The 20,156-nt window shown below is 40.2% G+C and overlaps 1 protein-coding gene across 6 annotated transcripts in view; it reads left to right on the plus strand.

The window, feature by feature from the left end:
* Positions 1 to 20,156, plus strand: part of KDM3A (lysine demethylase 3A) — a 51,180-nt gene that overhangs the window by 25,838 nt on the left and 5,186 nt on the right. For 3 of the 6 annotated variants that reach the window (XM_032177101.2, XM_032177105.2, XM_032177108.2), the window contains 12 exons: positions 2,662 to 2,866; positions 7,053 to 7,267; positions 10,528 to 10,680; positions 10,820 to 10,915; positions 11,258 to 11,385; positions 12,804 to 12,996; positions 14,567 to 14,739; positions 15,091 to 15,324; positions 15,900 to 15,968; positions 16,618 to 16,789; positions 17,579 to 17,666; positions 18,368 to 18,498. In XM_032177101.2, the coding sequence (XP_032032992.1) occupies positions 2,662 to 2,866; positions 7,053 to 7,267; positions 10,528 to 10,680; positions 10,820 to 10,915; positions 11,258 to 11,385; positions 12,804 to 12,996; positions 14,567 to 14,739; positions 15,091 to 15,324; positions 15,900 to 15,968; positions 16,618 to 16,789; positions 17,579 to 17,666; positions 18,368 to 18,498 (1,857 nt within the window). The remainder of the gene's footprint in view (positions 1 to 2,661; positions 2,867 to 7,052; positions 7,268 to 10,527; positions 10,681 to 10,819; positions 10,916 to 11,257; positions 11,386 to 12,803; positions 12,997 to 14,566; positions 14,740 to 15,090; positions 15,325 to 15,899; positions 15,969 to 16,617; positions 16,790 to 17,578; positions 17,667 to 18,367; positions 18,499 to 20,156) is intronic. The other 3 variants (XM_032177107.2, XM_058428292.1, XM_058428291.1) reach the window with 2 other exon arrangements.

The raw sequence follows: 20,156 nt of genomic DNA on the forward strand, positions 1-20,156 counted from the left end.
CGTTGTACTTGATGCTACTTATATGAAGTTTGAGGATGCATTATAATGGTGGTAGTTATCAGAAGCTCCGTTACTAGAGTTAGAAGAACAAAATGGTTTCAGCATGTCAGAAGGGTTAGAGCTATTAGAATTTAAAGATGCCTTTTGATCACTGTTAGCTATGTGGGAAATTGGTATGGATTTTGTTAATCTTTTAGGCTGGGCATAGTAGCTAACACCTGTAATCCTAATACTTTGGGAGGCCACTGTGGGAGGATTGCTTCACACCAGGAGTTTGAGACCAGCCTGGGCAACATAGTGAGACCCCATCTCCACAAAAAAATTTTTTTAAAAATCAGCCGGGCATGGTGGTGCACACCTGTTATTCCTGGCTACTGGGGAAGCTGAGGCAGGGGGGTTGCTTGACCCCAGGAGTTGGAGGCTGCAGTGAGTTATGATTGTACCACTGTACTCTAGCCTGGGTGACAGAGTGAGAGCTTGGCTCAAAAAACAAACAAACGAAAACAACCTACGAGAACTATTTATTTGGATCAGTAAAAATGAATATATCTACACTACCTTTTTAACTGCAGGCCTCTGTGAAATTAGAGGGCAAGATGGCTGGATTTGACTTGCGAATCTTTTTAGTATAGCATTGGAAGAATAGAAAGAACTTTCTTTGCCTAGCAATACTTCTAACCTAGCTTCTTCATTGAGGTTTAAGTTAATATAGCTGTTAATTTGCATAAAATTAATTGCATAAGATTATCCTGTTCTCAGAAATTATGTAACACTCAAAAGAAAGTACATATTCATAACCGTATCCTTGTTCTATTTATTCTTTTTGAATCATGAGCTCTCACACTCAGCTAGTTTTTGAAGCAAATTACTTTAATATTATGTGAAGAAACAGTAAAGATTCTAGTGCAATAAGCACTTGATAGATACACAAGTGAGTTACGGAGTACAGCTTTGTCTCATTTAATATATTATGCAGCTATTCCCCATCTAATGGATTTTAAAAGAAGTGAAAAACCTACTTACATCCTGGACTAGCACATCCTGCTATCTACTGTGACTTTTTTTTTTTGGTTGAGGTGTGAGAGTGTGATCAGAAGCCTACCGGGACTTCTGAGCTGTGTCCACTAGTACCGCATGTAGTACAGAAGGCTTGGAAAACTTTCTGCTCCTTTCTTCCACTTTGGGTCTAGAAAACAAAAGCAAACTGGAGTCAAACAGCTGCCTTTTTTTCTGTTCAGATAGATACGTGGCTCCTCAGAAGTGGGCATTGCATTTTTCTCTTGACTTGGCTTTGAATTCAGAGAATCACTGATGGTAGCACCTGTTGCTGTCCTCAGTAAAGAGCTAGATTTAGACAGTTCAACTTTCTTGTTTCTAGATCTTTCCTCTTGTGAGCCAGGATAGAACAGATAAGATAACCTTCTTGCCTGTGATCTGTGGAAGCCTGGCTCAACTCAAAGGATGATGTCTTTCAGTATCTGAGTAATTAAAATTACATCCTTGAACTACTAATCTCTTTATTTTCTCTCCTTTCTTACTTTACCTTCTCTTTCACTGTAACTAAGTAGGAGTGTTTAAGGGATCAAGGACTGACAGCATCATGTAGAAATTTACATGTGGTCTAGTCTTGCTTTAAAAGAGAGGTAAGATTAGATCACCTCTAAGGTAATTATTGAAGATGTTTACTTTATTTAAAACCTTTGGTTTGGGATCTTCCAGTGTTCTCCAAGACTGACCTCTCCCACCCATCTCTCAGCTAGTTCCCCAGAAGCTGTTGGTTTTTGACTTTCGTTTGTTTGCCTAAAAACCCACTTCCCTCTTCTCAGCTCTCTTGGACCCTAAGAAAAGGTCTTTTCTGTTTTCTATGAAATATTCCTTAAGGCTCTTGACATACAAATGGATTCCTTACTTTGTTATTTTGTCTGACACGGTGATTGCTCTTTCCTGATACATGTCTACCTTTTCTTTAGAAACCATGTTAAGATTTCAAATTCTCTGGCCCATTACAAGTTAAAACATAAAATCTGCATTTACTTAGAATGATAATCCTGTCTGTAGCCAGTGCTCTTAATCCTGCATGGACCACATGTGTGAAAGAAGTGGAAGACATGTCAGGAGTCAAGTGACAGGCAATTAGAAGATGCTCTAACTCCATAGACCCAGGGGCTACGTAGGAAAGCGATTTGTTTATTGTTATTTTTAGAATGGTTAGCTTTTGCATTGTACTTTTAAAAACACACCTTAAACCAGTCTTTTTTGAATTTGGAAAGTGACAGAATGGATGTCCACTAAGTCAGGCCTCTGCGGAGGTGAACCTCGAGAGTTTGAATTAAATATCTGATTTGAAAATGTCCTAAAATGTAGGGTTGTGAATAGAAGTATACATTAACTTTGAATTGTGAGTCTGGCTGTTTAATTTGGGATTTTATGTTGCCAAATGGATTCAGCAAATAAGAATTGTTTTATAAAGAGAGTAAAACTTTTCCAGTTATTCTAGTAGTCGTCTTCTGTTGAGCCATTTTTAGAAATTACAGTTGAACCAGGAATTGAGAAGGGAATTCTCTTTAAGGGAATATTGGGTTTTTGAATAGAATTCAGTCACATATGAATGTGATTTTTAAAAATTTGAGGTCTTGTCTCCTTAATCTTTTGTTTTCCTAGCCCCATCCAGGAAGTCGGTTTTGACAGACCCAGCTAAACTCAAAAAGCTGCAACAGAGTGGTGAGGCCTTTGTACAGGATGATTCTTGTGTGAACATCGTGGCACAGTTGCCTAAGTGCCGAGAGTGTCGCTTGGACAGTCTCCGCAAGGATAAGGAGCAACAGAAGGACTCACCTGTGTTTTGCCGCTTCTTTCACTTCAGGAGGTGAGGCATTTTGGGAAAAGTTCAGATAATCTGGGCATACTTGTTATGCCAGATCATCTGGCATACTTTTGTTACTCTTTTATCAACAGTAAATCTAGAAGTAAAAAGGTGGTAGATATTGCATTTATAATCTCTAGGTTGGAGAATCTGGATCTTATTGCATGTTACTTTTCATTCTTATTTTTGATTTTTTTTAAAGTAACAAAGCTTAAATATATAAACTTCTATTTCAAAAAGTGACAGTCATTACAGGAAAATGTTGAAGGTTCTGAAAAACCACTACAAATAACTACTGTTAACTTTTCAGTGCATTGTATGATCATAAAATGTATACCTAGTTAGTATCTTGCACACCCTGTTTTGAATCTTACTTTCCCATTACATAGTAGGAACCTCTTGATCATAACCTTTTTCTTTAAATACTTTTGAATTTCTGTGTAAGAGCACATTATAGTAATGTTTGATAATTTATTTCACCAATTCCCTTGTTGGTATTAAGATTGTTTTGTATTTTTTGTGACTGGAAATAATGCAGAAATGATCTTCTTCTACATGTCCCTGATTATTTGCTTTGGGAGGATTACTAGAAGTGGCATTTCTGGGTCAGAAGCTGTGTGTGTTTTAAGGCTTTGATACACCTGTTCTGCCAAGTTATCCTCCAGGAAGGTTGCACCTGTGTCCTTGACCACTGCAGGGTTTGAGCGTGCTCCCATGGTCTCTGTACCATTGCCAGCAGGGAGAGACATGTCTTTTTAAAAAATCTTTTCCAATTTTATAGGCAAAATTTTCATATATATATGTGTGTGTGTGTGTGTGTGTGTGTGTGTGTATATATATATATTCAAAATCATTTTCTTTAAATTCTTCTATCCTGAGTGAAGAAAAAAGCAGCTCTTTTTTGTTCATATAGAAATGAACAGTGTTGGTATAGTTGAACTTGAGATATAATTCACTTTCTCAGAAATCTAGGTACTTTCAGGTTGGACTAACTCTAATCATAAACAGAAGTGTTGATTTCAATTTCTTCCTATTCTCCTCCTTCCTTTTCATTTTATCTAAGTTAAAAGTTTGCTGATGAGCTGAATTAAATGCACAGGGAATTTAGATCATTATACCTGTGCTTGTAACATTCAGATTCAGGCTTATTTAACGAAGTAAGAGTTTTTTAGGTACTAGTTTGCCCCATTCATCCATTTGTAAATTGCAAAAGCACGTCATAAAGCATGTGGGTAGCATTTAGAGCTGTAATACTGTTAACGTATGTTAACATATGTATATATTAATATATTCTGAATAACGCCTGGCCCAGAATAAGCTGTCAGTAGAGGGTAACTCTTTCCCTTCCTCTCGAGAATTTTCTTCTTAAACAGTGTGTTACAATGCATATTCATTTGTATGTGTATGTATTTTGAAGACACTGAAATGGTTATGCGTTGTACAGGTCTTTGTGTTTCTGTTCACTTGATTGCATGTTGTTATGGCTCCTCTGCTATGAGAAGTATAACTAGATTGGATGAGAGAGTGGTTTAAGTTGCAAAGGCATTTTAGGGAAGGGATAATTTTTTTTTCTTTCTTTTGTTCTTTGTAATATGATTAGAGCTTTTTTTTTTTTAACCTACTATATTTTTGTAACAGTCTAGAAGTCATTGACTTTATGACTTAGTTGTTTTTTTCATTTTTGACATCTTTAAAGGGGAAAGTACCTTTGCCTAATGCTGCATAGCAGAAGCCAGTGTAGTAGAAACTAGAAAAAACTCATATCTTGGTAAAAGAATATCATAATTTAACTTTTTTCCTGATGTTTAGAGTGAAGATTGAGGCTGTCATTAGCCTCCTCATCAAGTTTGTATCTCATTAAACTCTTCTGCAAATAAAATAGGAGTAGGGGTAGGGTCTCAGTGGTAAGGCTCAGCGGCTAGGTCCTATTGCCATTACCTCCCACTTTGAAATGCTTTCAAATTTATTTTTTTGTGTTATGACTATCTCTAATTTGGACCGTCTTAAAAAATAAAAACTTGCATCTCTCATTTGGACTGCTTGAAATAATTTGCATATGTTAGGTAACAGTGTCTTGTCCTTCCAGTTTCTACACTCTTTTGGACAAATGGTTTTTCTAAAACACAACTTTGAATGTGTCTCACCTGATGACTTTTGATAGCTGCCCAGTGCCTAGCAAAGTCAAGGTCCCCAGTGAAATACTGAAGGCTTTCAGCAATTGACCCCAACTTACCTCTGCAAGTTCTTCCTGATTCTTACCTATTTGAATAAACCCTTTAGTCTAATTAATCTATTGTCACCCTGTTCACCTGTAGTTTTCTTCCCTTTTATATGAAATACTGTCTCTTGGACATACCTTCTTTACCTAATTGTCTACCTTTTCTTGCCAAAGCAAGCTCAATTACTCTCTTTTCCATGAAGTCCTTGTCATATTGGCCCACAAACCTCAGTCAGCAGTCAGCACTTCCTCCTCTGCTCTTATAAGAATTAATGACTGTTACGATATCTGTTACAGGCTACTTCATTGTGTTTTATATCTATTTCTTATGTCTCCTACTAGAAATATTTGTTTGTATGTATGTATGTATGTATTTACTTATTTATGTTTAGAGACAGAATCTTGCTCTGCTGCCCAGGCTGGAGTGCATTGGCACGATCATAGCTCACTGTGTAACCTCAAACTCCTGGAGTCAAGTGATCCTCCCATCTCAGCTTCCCAGGTAGCTAGGACTACAGGCTTGTGCTACCATGCCTGGCTAATTAAAAAAAAGTTTTTTTGTAGTGACAGGGTCTTGTTGTGTTCTCTGGGCTGGTCTCAAACGGAATCTGTCTCAGCCTCCCAAAGTGCTGGGATTACAGTGAGCCACTGTGCCTAGCCAGAATACTGTACTTTTAGGCTGGGTATGGTGGTTCATGCTTGTAATCCTGGCACTTCAGGAGACCAAGGTGGGAGGATCACTTGAGCCCAGGAGTTTGACACCAGCTTGGGCAACAGGGCAAAACCCTGTCTCTACAAAAAATGGAAAAAGAAAATTAGCTGGGTGTGGCGGCACATGCCTGCCTTCCTAGCCACTTGAGAGGCTAAGGTGGGAGGATTGCTGAAGCCTGGGAGTAGGGGTTGCAGTGAGCCATAATCGTACCACTGTACTCCAGCCTGGGCATTGGGCCTGTCTCAAAAAGAAAAAGAAAAAAAAAATTTTATGTTTTAAAAATTTAAAACTAATACATAGCTTATGAAAAAAACGTTCAAGTGTTACACAGTATTGAAGGCAAATAATGAACAAATGTTCTGCCCTTTGTTCCACTTCTTAGGTTCTGAGGCCCATTTTAATGCTTCCCTCTTTCCAGAAGCTTGGACAGTAACGTGCAGCTGGAATTTATATAGGCACCAAGTACCTCACAGACCAGTGTGGTCATTGCTTCAGTGACTGTCTAGGGGTTACCGTTCTTTAGCTGAGCGTTTTTCTTGAAGCAGTAGTTGTATTTAAATCTGATCAGGTTATTTATCACCTTCTGTTTGTTAACGACTTACTTCTGTAGTAACTTGTGATTTTCCTTGCTCTTAAGCGCCAAGTCCAGCAAGTCAAACAACTATCCCTGGAGGCAGTATGATTATATTGGTTTGAGTGCAAAATATACCTCTCTCCCCTTCTCCTCCCTCCTCTTTCCCCTGTCTAGCTTGTCTTTTGGGGAAAAAGTGTTTTTAATCTTCCTACTGACATTGCCAAATAATCATTGGCTGTGCTTAGCCATGGAGATTACAGAAAACTAGGAAGGACTTTGTTGATTTAAATAGTAATTACAAGTTGTGGATGGGCATGGTGGCTCATGCCTGTAGTCCCAGCACTTTGGGAGGCTGAGGCAGGCGTATCACCTGAGGTCAGGAGTTCAAGACCAGCCTGGCCAACATAGTGAAACCCCATTTCTACTAAAAATACAAAAATTAGGCGGGAGTGGTGGCAGGCGCCTGTAATCCCAGCTACTGGGGAAGCTGAGGCAGGGAGAGTTACTTGAACCTGGGAGGCGGAGGTTGCAGTGAGCCGAGATGGTACCACTGCACTCCAGCCTGGGTAACAGAGTGAGACTCCATCTCAAAAAAAAAAAAAAAAAGTAATTACAAGTTGTAAATCAGTTTTGTGTGTGTTTGTGTGTGTGTACATTATATCTTTTTTTCCCCTGCCTCCCCTAGGTTACAATTCAACAAACATGGTGTGTTGCGGGTAGAAGGCTTCTTAACACCAAACAAGTATGACAGTGAAGCGATTGGCTTGTGGTTACCTTTAACCAAAAACGTTGTGGGGATTGATTTGGACACAGCAAAGTACATCTTGGCCAACATTGGAGACCACTTCTGTCAAATGGTGATTTCTGAAAAGGAAGCTATGTCAACTATTGAGCCACACAGTAAGAGCATCTCTTAGGGGGTAGGATTTTTGAGCCCAATTTGATTTTTGTTCCTAAGTGACACCTAAGTCCTAATTGCTTGGGTTTTTTTTCACCCAGAAGTTTAGATAACTTTGGTATAATGAGGTTGCATTTTTCCTTTTGCAACAGGTTTGATCAGAGTTAGCCACCTATCTTTGGGGTTTATTTTGGGCCAATTAACAGAGGAGTGGAACTCCTTTTTTGTTAGGAAAGGTGAAGGTGAAGTGATGGTGGAATTTGCACAGCCTCACCAGCAGTGCAGGCACACTAAAAGGGGATGAGGTCTCAGATTGGTTTATTTTAAAACAGAGGTTCTTAATCATGTATACATTTCGAGGAAAATAAGAATGGGAAGGCTGACTCTTAGACCTACTGAGTTAGAGTCCGCAGGGCTGGGTCCCAGACATGAGAATAACAGGTTCACAATGGAAATGATTGTTAGAGTCAAGGTTTGAAGGGAATACTTGGAGGTTCTAGATGTGCACGTGCTTGTGTCCTCCCCTCTTTGGGAGCACTCTTACACTGATCTGGCAGCCCATTAAGCCACAGGAATCAGGGTAGGTGGCACGTTAGAGCCAGACCTCCTTCATGACATCTCAAGCAGGATGTTTGGAGGACGGTACAGCGTCTTCCTGTCCATGTTCCTCTGTGGAAATGAGTTATCCAGCCAGAAGCACCATGGGGCGTCTGTCTTATAAGCCTCATATTTTCTTCCATCATTTTATCTTTACCAGTGGTTGAAAGTTAAAAGTGAAGCCTTTCTATTTCTCTGGTATGTCTCTTTTTAGACTTTGCTTAACCAAGTATGTTTGAATACAAGCATCCATGCCAGTCTTAAGAATTTTGATTACCAGCAACTAACTGAACCTAGCTTAAGCACAAAAATAACTTACTGAATATATGTGGATACTGTCTCAGAGTCCAAGGAACAGGACTAGGTCATTCCCAGCTGTAGGAATCCAGAGCTGCCTGGGAGAAAGGGAATTGTGAGTGCCTGGGACAACCAGAGTTATTCTTTAGAATTACTTCATTCTGCTGGGGTAGTGGAGACTCTAAGTCAAGAGTCTTATTATACTTTCCCCCCCGTAGTCTGTTTAAGACAAGCAATATTAGTTTTCCACTTTCAATAGAGATACAAATATATTTTATTTGTATTATATTATTTTATTAATTATATTTAAGTAAAAGTAGTAGATCGAAAGAAAAATTCCTAAGTAACTGGTCTGGCAGTGATACATACATGACTGCAATGTGGAAACACTTTTTTGGAATGTATTATTAGCTTTGCTCCTGAATCAGCAGAGCTGTTTTTTTTTGTTTGTTTGTTTGTTTTTTGTTTTGTTTTGTTTTTTTTGTTTGTTTGTTTTTGAGACGGAGTCTCGCTCTTTCACCCAGGCTGGAGTGCAGTGGCGCGATCTCGACTCACTGTAGGCTCCGCCCCCCGGGGTTCACGCCATTCTCCTGCCTCAGCCTCCCACGTAGCTGGGACTACAGGCGCCTGCCACCTCGCCCGGCTAATTTTTTGTATTTTTAGTAGAGACAGGGTTTCACCGTGTTAGCCAGGATGGTCTCGATCTCCTGACCTCGTGATCCGCCCGCCTCGGCCTCCCAAAGTGCTGGGATTACAGGCGTGAGCCACCGCGCCCGGCCAGCAGAGCTGTTTTAAGCAAGTGATGGCTTTTTCTTTGATAAAGATGAGTCATCTAAAAACTGTTTTTTTCAAATAGAAAAAGGCACAGTTATCTTTTACAGCATAATTAAGAAACTCTCCTCCTTGAAGATTTAAATGTGATTAACCTTTCCTCCTGGCCTTTTTGATTATCCTGTTGCTCTTTCTCTTCTCTGTGACAAGCTGGTCAGATTGGAGAGAGAAACTCAACTGTGAGTGATACTGAAATATGCCATCATACCCAGAAGAGTTTACTTCTGATCCTGAGATTAGGGAGCAGATCTCGACTATTACTACTTTTATTCTGTCATTTCAGTGACAAATAATCATTAAACGGGTGGCTAAGAGATCTAAGAGTACTTTCTGATAAAACAGTCTAATCCAAGTGTCCAAGATGAAGTTCATAAGATCTCATTTGTAAGATGCCTAAAGCTGTATGAATTGTGCCCTGTGCTATTACATTATAATGTAATGGCAGAAGTTCATTCAGCAGTTGGATTGATTTTGTATAAACTAAAGCTTGGTCATTTGGGTTGTGTTCAGTCTGAAGAAGGAATGAGTTAACCCCAAACTGGATTAGGAAAAAGATATTCTCCATAGAACAGGAGTGCAGCAGCATTGATCCAGTGTTGTTCAGGAGAGAGACAGACTGACTGCCAGGAGTCTCCTAGTCAGGAGACCTTGGGCTTTTCTGTGACCCACAAAAATGTCCTCCCTTTGCTTATACTTCTGAAAGCTTGCTGATACCTGGTTTGGTTGCCTGATTTGGCACTCCTCCATCTGGGGGAAGGGTTCAATGGCCCATCCAGTTTTGGAAGGCCACTCCTTCCAGTTGTTAGGTCTTGGCCACTGGAACAGAAAATGCTGCTTTGTGGAATCCTGGGTCGTGCCTTAATCTGCTGGATGTTTGGTTAGTGTGAGTTAGTCCTGGGTGCCTGCATCATTCCTGGCACTGGCTAAATCGAATTTCTGACTGACTGGTGAAGGAACTGATCTTGGACCATTGTGCCTGCACAAAGTTAATGTGCAACTCCCTCCAGGCCCCCTGAGAACCTTGGAGTTTTTAATGGGCAGTCTGAGTGGATGTAGGGTATCTGAATAACCTGATGCTCTGTGCAGATTACTGGGTTTGTGGATCTGAGTAAATTTTTTTTTCCTTTGGAGAAAGCCTGGAACATGCTGCCTTTAAATTCTGAAAGGGACTCATGACTCAGAGGTTAAGAACCACTGTTGTGTGATACCCGTGTCTGAGCTCCAACTTGTGTAACTACTGCTGCACAGTCTGAATAGGGATTCTGCTTGGAGTTCAGTCTCCTAGAGAGAGGTGAGACTGTGCCTGAATACATACAGTGAGAAGAGGCATGAATCTGAAGTACAAATTCAAGTTACTAGGAGTGCTGAGGGGATCCAGGAGCACTTCATGGGGTGGAGGACAGCATTTGCAATGAAGGCTGAACAAAGTTAATTTGAAGTCTAGTCACGGGGAGGAATGACAATAACCCCTACCTTTCATGTTTGGTTTCAGAAGCCCTCTCCTTCCAAAGACTAAGTGATTTACTGATTTTTGCAGGACAGGTTGCTTGGAAGCGAGCTGTCAAAGGTGTTCGAGAAATGTGTGATGTGTGCGACACCACCATTTTCAACCTGCACTGGGTGTGTCCTCGTTGTGGGTTTGGAGTATGTGTGGACTGCTACCGGATGAAGAGAAAGAATTGCCAACAGGGTAAGAACTGATCTGATTCTCCTCCAGCCCCTCTACACAGTTAAATCAAGTTTTTTGTTGATTTGTGTTTGGTGGGTTTCTTGAAGCATGTGGAGCCAGCGTCTGTAAAGAACAGTTACTACAAATCAGTTATTTGCAGGTGCTGCTTACAAGACTTTCTCTTGGCTAAAATGTGTGAAGAGTCAGATACATGAACCAGAGAACTTAATGCCCACACAGATCATTCCTGGAAAAGGTATTTCATATGCTGCAGTGATTTTCTTTCCCTTTGTCTTGGTTAACTCATGGGGGCTGGTAGTTTGATTTTCCTTTATTACTGGTTAAGTTTATTTTAGTGTGTATTGTAAATTGTCCAGAAATATATTAAATAAATCCTCCAACACTTTTCAAGTCAAGTTTTGTGGGATAGTTTTGTAGTAGAAAAGAAAATGCATTTTGGGGAAGGCCTCTGGAGCAGGATGAAAAGGAGGGAGTGGGAAAAGTAATCCTGTGGGGAATGCCAGCTTCTGCTCTGTAATGTTGAGGTTGAAAGTACCTAATACCCTTGTTCAGATGTTTGCCTCTGCCCTTTGTTTAGCACTCTATGATGTTGGAGACATTGTTCATTCTGTAAGAGCGAAATGGGGAATAAAGGCAAACTGCCCCTGTTCAAACAGGCAATTCAAACTCTTTTCAAAGCCAGCCTCAAAGGAAGATCTAAAACAGGTATTTACTGCTTATGTTAAATTCACCATCCCTTGTAATTGTCATTTGTCTGTTTTTCAAATAACTCAAGGATTTCTCTCAGTGCATTTGAAAGGAACCTAGGGATAGCTATCAGTGGAAAGAGAGAGAGAAAGAATTTATACAGTTCATGTGACAGTTCAGAGACCCGTTCTGACTTTTCACATTACTTTCGTAGACTCTACTGTGGCCTCTTTTAGTAGGTTTTACATTTTTGTTTCTTGAAAAAGCAAAAAGTTCTAGTCTACCTAATAAGTAGCTGTCAAATCTGTAAAGGGTTTAAAAAAAGTTTGTGTATTTTGCAGAATTAAAATTATTAAGCTTTAACATTTTTAAAATTACTAAATATTTTTGCCTATATTTATGAAGCGTTGAAGGAAATGATGAAATGAACCTTTAGTTGCCCATCACACAATGTAAAAAATGTTAATTTTCTCAGTCCTCATATGTCTCTCCTCGGTGGCATCCCTCTCCTCCCCACCATCACATGTACGTCTTGCTGTCCCTTCTCCCCCTCGTTCCAGTAATCAGTATGCCGCATTGTGTTTAATAATCAGAAATTTACATTTCTATAAAGCTGTGGTGTCATAGGCAGGATGAGAGAGCAGAAGACTTGTAATATTTGGAGTCAGAACTGAATTTGAGTTCTTTTCCTTCCACTTGCTAGTTGTGTTACTTTGGCTGAAGTGAGCTGATTTGTATGTGCTTCAGCTTCCTCATTAGTAATATAGAAATAATAAGCAATATTGATGATTGGGCATCACAGAATTACATCACATGTAAAGAGAGGGCCTGGACCACAACAGGAGTTTGAATATTTTTTTTCCTCCTTCTTATGTATGTATAAACTCGTTCTTGTCAGTTTTTAAAATTATTTTCTTCTATAGCAGTCATCTTAGATTTAATTTATGAGTTCTTTTAAGAGCTCCTCATCACATTTTTAAAGCTAAGTCAAAATAGCATTTTCTCTTTCTCTGTATTCCATTTCCGTCTGAAATCACAGCTTTACCTTTCCTGCCTGCCTCATTTATTCGTTTTCAACCATGTTTTCTGTGCCTATGCTGGATTCTGGGATGAGTTCATAGGGGAGACAGGCACAAACTGGTCATTTTAAACCAGCATGGTACATAGAGTAATAGGGATATGTACCAGCAGGGGCTGGTAAAAGGGTGCGGGGGTAATACCTTGCTGTGTTTAAGTTGCTAACATCTCTCCTACCTTGTAGTTATTCTCTACTAGTGCGGGATTACTGCAGCTGTGGGGATACCCAGGGCTAACTATTAGGTGGTTTTGTTCTGGATATTTATCTTACTTGTTGGTCGGCTATTAGGAGAGAAGAAAAGAAAAGGAAGCTGTCATTCTTCAGCTTATGTAAAATCGTCCTTTAATGCTTAACACAGACTTTAGCTGGAGAAAAACCGACTCTTGGTGCAGTGCTCCAGCAGAATCCCTCAGTGTTGGAGCCAGCAGCTGTGGGTGGGGAAGCAGCCTCCAAGCCAGCCGGCAGCATGAAGCCTGCCTGTCCAGCCAGCACATCTCCTCTAAACTGGCTGGCCGACCTAACCAGCGGGAATGTCAACAAGGAAAACAAGGGTGAGTGTTTCTGCTTTCCTGTTTGTTCTTGAGTATTTTAGTCCATTCATGGAAGGAGTTGGCAACCTCACTTGCTGAGAGAACAGTGGTTAGAAGTCTTGTGGAATGCAAAGTGCTTCTCTGGAGTCATCCTGGAACCTGCCACAAATGAAAGTGTTTTTGAAATGCAGCACCGAAGAGGAGAAATTTTGCTGCATTAAAATTTAGGGACTTCCACCTTCTGGCTGTGTTACAGAAGAGAAGAATTGCAGGCCACTTCTTTCATGCAAAGATCTGGAACAAAATTTTAATGAATCAAATTTGACACTGTAAATGAAGGAATATTTGAATGTTAGACTACATCTGAATTTCTGGAAAAACCTTTATATAGCTTTAAAAATGTGATAAAGAGCTCTTAAAAGAACTCATGAACTAAGTCTAAGATGACTGCTGTAGAAAAAAATAATTTGAAAAGCTGGCAAGAGCACAGCTGGTGAGTTTATACATACCTTAGAAGGAGGAAAAAGAATATTCAAACTCCGTTGTGGTCCAGGCCCTCTCTTTACATGTGATGTAATTCTGTGATGCCTAATCATCAATATTGCTCATTATTTCTGTATTACTGATGAGGAAGCTGATGCACATAGAAACCAGCTCATTTGAGCCAAAGTAAGACAATTAGCAAGTGGCCGGAAAAGAATTCAAGTTTTTCAAGGTCTTTCCAGAAATGAAGATAAAGTCTGACATTCAAAAATGTAGAAGAATCATGGGACAAGATGCAGGAAAACATTAAGTAAAATTCAGTACCTGTTAATGATTTATAAAAAACTTCTTAAATTAAGAACATTCTTAATCAAGAGTTGAAACCAGAAAACAAGACTGGAGACATCATAAATAGTCGTTGAATTTTTTTAAAAATTTGTTTTGAGGTTTTTTTGCGACAGAATCTTGCTCTGTCCAGCCAGGCTGGAGTGCAGTGGCAGGATCTTGGCTCACTGCAACACTGCACTCTGCCTCCCAGGTTCAAGCCATTGTCCCGCCTCAGCCTCCTGAGTAGCTAGGATTATAGACGCCTGCCACCACGCCCTGCTAACTTTTGTATTTTTAGTAGAAATGGGGTTTTGCCATGTTGGCCAAGCTGGTCTTTGAGGTTTTTGTTTGTTTTTTTAAAACAGTTTCTATGTTCAAGAACAAGACAAAGGATATCTGTTTTCACTCTTTATTAAGCATTGTACTGGAAGTCCTGGTCAGTGCATTGAGGGAAAAAAAATGTGTAAAGAGAATGCTGCCAATATTTGTAGACAGTACACGCAAAAAATCCAAAAGAATCTACATTTACTAAACATTTGTCAGGGTTGCTAGATACAAAGGTCAATTTACAAAAATCCATTGTACTGGATAGTTATTGTTTTTAACATCAGTGAGGAATCCTTGTCTACGTAAATCATATCGTTCATACTTACTCCCTAAAGTATTTTTTTTGTTTCAGTAAATAGAAAGCAAGTTCTAAAGTAATTCTGCTAGTAGAATACTAATAAGGGATTTGCCTTTCAGAATGTTTTTTTATTTGAATGTTTTGGTTTTATTTTAGAAAAACAACCAACAATGCCAATTTTAAAGAATGAAATCAAATGCCTTCCACCCCTCCCACCTTTAAGCAAATCCAGCACAGTCCTCCATACGTTTAACAGCACAATTTTGACACCCGTAAGCAACAACAATTCTGGTTTCCTCCGGAATCTCTTAAATTCTTCTACAGGAAAGGTATGTGTTTGTTTGTTGGTACTCCATGTTGCAAAGTTGAAGACAGAACAGGAAGAGAGTAGAGAAGTTGGAACTGAAAGTAGACTGAATCACATACTTACCTTTGTGGGTTCAGAAGGCTGAGTCACTGGAGGATGGGTTTTATGGGACTATAGTTCTGGGCCGGGCCACTTTCTCCTGTTACCTCACTTCTATGAGTTGTCAAGGGAGGACAGGGGACATACCTCTTTGCCTGGGGGTCCTGGCTTGGAATCTTCTGGGTATGTAATCTATACTCATCATTATGGGAATGGAGTTTCTTGATGGTAGGGGAATGACATATTTGAGACTTCTGTTCTTTCTCCAATTCAGACAGAAAATGGACTCAAGAATACACCAAAAATCCTTGATGACATCTTTGCCTCTTTGGTGCAAAATAAGACTTCTGATTTATCTAAGAGGCCTCAAGGACTAACGATCAAGCCCAGCATTCTGGGCTTTGACACTCCTCACTATTGGCTTTGTGATAATCGCTTGCTGTGCTTGCAAGACCCCAACAATAAGAGCAACTGGAATGTGTTTAGGGAGTGCTGGAAACAAGGGCAGGTAATGTAGGCCTCCTATCCTCCAGCCCTATTCAGAACCCCCTTCTCAGTTCCTTTAGCAGACTTCTGACAACCCCACCCCAGCCTTTTCCCCCTCCTTCACTTCCTGTTTTATTCTTTATTGTTTCGGGTGAATATAATCAGGTCAGGATGTGGCCATGGGTCTTACTTTTTAAAGCAGATGGTCCTAAGCTGACTTTTCCAGTCAGGTTTTTGTTGCTTCCTACCACTCCCCGTTGGGTTTTTGATGAGGGCATCCAGGCTTGGTGATTCCTATGGTAAACCTCAGCAGAGGAAGTGAGAGTATGACTACAGGCTGATGGGATTTGGGAGATTAGACAAAATGTGGTACAAAATCATGCACCCCTCTTACCTGAATGAAAAGCCTGTGCTGAAGGCAATTCTAGGTGGGCTAGGGCCATGTGGTGTCACATAGTCCCCAGGTGCCTGCTTCAGAGGGCAGCGTTGTTGGATCTTAAGTGCCGGTTAATATCTTTAGGAGAATTTCTAGGCCTGCTTCTGTGCTTTCTTGTTTTGGTTCTGTTTTCTGGATCTTTGGCTTCTCTGTTTGGCCAGATAGGGTCTTTGCTAAAGGAACACTCTGCTCTTGGACAAGAATTTGGGAGAACTGCCAAACAGAAAGATGTGAGTGTTTAACCAAAAATAAATTTTCAAAAATGTTTTTCTCCATCCAGTGTACTAATAGGATTTGCTCATTTAATCATATATAGACAAGAAACAAAATGATGGGCTGAATACAGTGTATCAGCAGGCTTGCTTTCTTGCTTGTCAATATTTTAATGTTAGACTATTTCACGTAAAGGTTAGAGCTTCTGGGTTGTCTTAGACAGCCAAAAGATTTGGCACCCTCACACAGCCAGTGGTAGTGAGGGGTGTCACAGGCCATATTCCTGCTTGGCAATAACAGGCTCAAGTACAGTGGGGTCAGTCACCCTGTTTCACTGGTGACTGGTGTCACTGGACACTCCTTCCAGCGCTTGTTTTCTTCACAGTCCGTCTTGCTGTGAGTAATGAGATCTAACTAGGAAAGGTGATTGTTTCTCCTAGATGCTTACTCACGTAGTTTGAGAGCAAGGGTGTGTAGCAGATGAATGGTGAAGGTTGGAGGTGCTTTGGGAGCTCAGAGAACTAAGCCGAAACTGTCAAATCACCATCTGAGACGGAGCACCAGCTCCATGGAAATATACCAATAGCAGTGTGAAGAGGGACTGCCTTCGGGAGTGGGGACAGAGCTGCCAGAGTTCAGACTAAAGTCTTCCTTCTCTTCATTTAGCCAGTGATGGTGTCTGGAGTGCATCATAAATTGAACTCTGAACTTTGGAAACCTGAATCCTTCAGGAAAGAGTTTGGTGAGCAGGAAGTAGACCTAGTTAATTGTAGGACCAATGAAATCATCACAGGAGCCACAGTAGGAGACTTCTGGGATGGATTTGAAGACGTTCCAAGTATGTATGAAAGATCTTTTAAGGGGGTTGAGGATATGAAAGGAGGGGACACAGGAATGGCAGGAGTCTGAGACCCATCAGTAGCAGCCGCAGCATTTTCCGGGATTTTGGAGTTTAAAATTAACGTCTCTCCTCCCCTTCCTTGTTATAATGTTTATGCTTTTAAACCCTGAGGCATTATTACCTGTTCTGTTGGTCTTTGTTGTCCCTGGACAGAACATCAGACAGGGTCAGTCTCTCTCTCTCTGAGCAGAATAAGTAATTTCTGTTGCATGCTGGCCTCAGAAAACTGGGTTTACTAAACACCTGTCACCCTTGATGGTTGACGTGCATTGCCGTTGGTTAGTTGGGATGCTGCTCACTTCTTCCGGAACACTGTAGAGGAGGAGCAGATTGGATCGATGACAGCTGTCGAACCACCACCTACATGCAGTGGGCAAAAGGGAGCGGCTGAATCTCCCAAGAATGAGTAGCAGCTTAATAAGCTTCTAGGAAAGACAAGGCCCTGACACAGATCCATTAGTTGGTGATCTTTATTTTGCTGCACCTTGCTGCCTCCTGGGCACAAATGGATTTCTTTACACTGCAGAAATAAAATGGTGGATAGTTGGTAGGAGGGGAAAATTAAGGAAAAATAATATTTGTTTACTAAATTTATCAGGTTATGAAAAATTTGCAGAGATAAATATATTTTATTTGTATTGTTGAGGCATAAAATGCTAATTTGTCATTTATTTTGGTCTGTTTCTGAATTATAAATAGTAACAGTTAATTCTGGTTACCTTTCAGATCGTTTGAAAAATGAAAAAGAACCAATGGTGTTGAAACTTAAGGACTGGCCACCAGGAGAAGATTTTAGAGATATGATGCCTTCCAGGTATGATTATGAAGGTGGGGAGAGATGATTCTGTCCTTGACTTGGTAGGATAATTTCTTTTTTGAGGTAGTGAGAAAACAGTTTTCAAGGAAATAACAAAAGTTCTGTAATTATACTGCCGCTGATTTTTCATTTCTAGTCTGTAGTCATCGGAGGCATGTTTATTTGTAGAAGAGATGAAGAAGTGATTGGCTTTTAGGCCTGGCTGACTAATGGAACACCACACATTTTCCATGGTAGGCCCTGCTAGAGAAGAGGCTCACTTTTTCTTACAAGTCTGATTTGGAGGCAGTTGTGGAATCTGACCTGTCAGGGTCAGGACAATATAGTCACAGCACTGAGTTAGACAAGAAGACATCTACTGGGTAGATCTGTTTTCCTGAGTGAGCTTGAAACTTTGAAAAGGGTGTCACAACTAATCAATGATATATCTCTAAGCATAACTTTTTGTCTAGAATTTATTGCTGAGATCTTTTGTCTGAACTGTTACAGCTGATCTTGACACATTTGTGTGTTGTAGGAAAGAGAGAAGACATCTTTGCAACTACTGTAATTCTAATCTTAAATATTTGATGGCTCTCTCAGTCTGCATGATCACAGATGTGTTTGTTCCTTTTGGTGTAGAAGGAATAAAACAGGTTATACAATAATGAATTAGAAAAGCAGTCTTACTTTGCAAATTCCTGGTTCTGTTGTTCTAGGTTTGATGATCTGATGGCCAACATTCCACTGCCCGAGTACACAAGGCGAGATGGCAAACTGAACTTGGCCTCTAGGCTGCCAAACTACTTTGTTCGGCCAGATCTGGGTCCCAAGATGTATAATGCTTATGGTAAGGAGGAGATGGCTAACTTTAAAATGGAAATAAAACAATTCAAAATGTTTGGAAAATTGATTTTGTGGGAGTGAGAGGTGGAAAACACCCATAATCTTAATGCGTAATACAGCCACAGCTTTCATTTTTACATATTTCCTTTCATTCCCTGGCCACGTTTGTGTATTTCATTTTCATAGTTGCAGTTGTAGAGTATATGCAATTTTGTGTTTTTCCCTTTACTGTACCTAATTTTACATTGTAAAATCTTTACATGTTACTTAATAGTCTTTAGATGACTTTTGATGGTGTGTGATACATCGAGAGAATGTACTTTTATTAGTGATTTCAGTGTTCGGACATTTAGGTCAATCTGCTAGCATTCTAGCTGTCTTAACCTCTACTACAATTAAATGCAGTGTTTTGTGTTGGTGAATAGAAGTTAGTTACTTAGGATTCAAAGTACTCTTTGAATTGGACTTTTATTCTTTTGACATGACTCAATACTAACTGTCTAACAAGGAGGATGCCTGGGATAAAGATTGGTTTCTCTGTTTACCAGAGCTTTCTTTCATCATCATCATAACTGAGATCTTCGTCAGTTTTACACATGGCCTTTAATTAGGGCTGGATTTGAGTTGGCCATTTTGAAGGAAGTATGTATTGTTGAATGCAGTTCTAGTTGTTTGAATATTTCAGTGAATTTTATTTACTCATTTTTACTATCTGGCCCCTACTTTTCCAGTCCTCTTGGAAATTACTTATTTTCCTCCCATAATTACTTCCATGTCATTTTTCATTTCTAGCCTTAGACCTGTGGGTGTCCTTCTCAAAAAGGACAAGGTCTGTTGTTGTCTTCGCTATGTTCTCCAAAGACTGTTGGGGGAGGGAAGGGAAAGAGGGGCAAGGACTCCAGCCCCACAATTCTGTTATGGTTGAGTCAGCTCAGGGAACCACCAGGAGGGTAGTTGGGGACTATTGTGACAGGGGAGTGTTTTTGTGTGCAAGCTCCCAGCAGTCTTCATGCCCAAGATAGTTGTGCCAGGGTAGGGGTACCAGAGAAATGGTGTGTGGGTGAGAAGACCCGGTGGGCACTAGACCTCTTGCCTGTTCCTCACTTCTCGGATCTCAGTTGGTGAGTCCTCCATGTGCTGTGGGTCTGCAGTGTGCTCTCTTGAGGTCCTGTCCCTCGAGCCCCTCAGAGACTGATTAAAGCAGCTGCATGGTTGGGATCTTGGGCAAACTTAAGTATATAAGAGCATTTTTCCAGTAAATTATATAGTTTATCCATGCTTTATAGAAATCCTGAAGCTTTAAAGGTGGGTATCTGAGAAATTTTCAAAAGAATTGCTTGCATGGTTTAACTAGCTTGGCAGCAGGTCTTTCCCCCTAGACACTAATAGATGGCAGTGTTACTCTATAAAAGCTTTTCCTATGACAAAATGGTTCCCATCCAGAAGCAAGCATTCAGGGTGTGAAAATAATGATGTGTTCATTTTCAAACACCTTATATCTTATTGTAAACATCATTAAAGAGTGGTCTTTTCAAAGGTTGCGTGATTGAGCTGTGACTCTTCAATGAGAATAAGTGCAAAGGCTCTTTGGAGAGATCATATAATCCAGCCTCTCTTCAGTTCCTGCAACACCCCCCATTTTGCAAATGAGGACCAGGACTT

Source organism: Hylobates moloch, unplaced genomic scaffold (assembly GCF_009828535.3).
Source record: "Hylobates moloch isolate HMO894 unplaced genomic scaffold, HMol_V3 SCAFFOLD_15, whole genome shotgun sequence".
NCBI classification, from domain to species: domain Eukaryota; kingdom Metazoa; phylum Chordata; class Mammalia; order Primates; family Hylobatidae; genus Hylobates; species Hylobates moloch.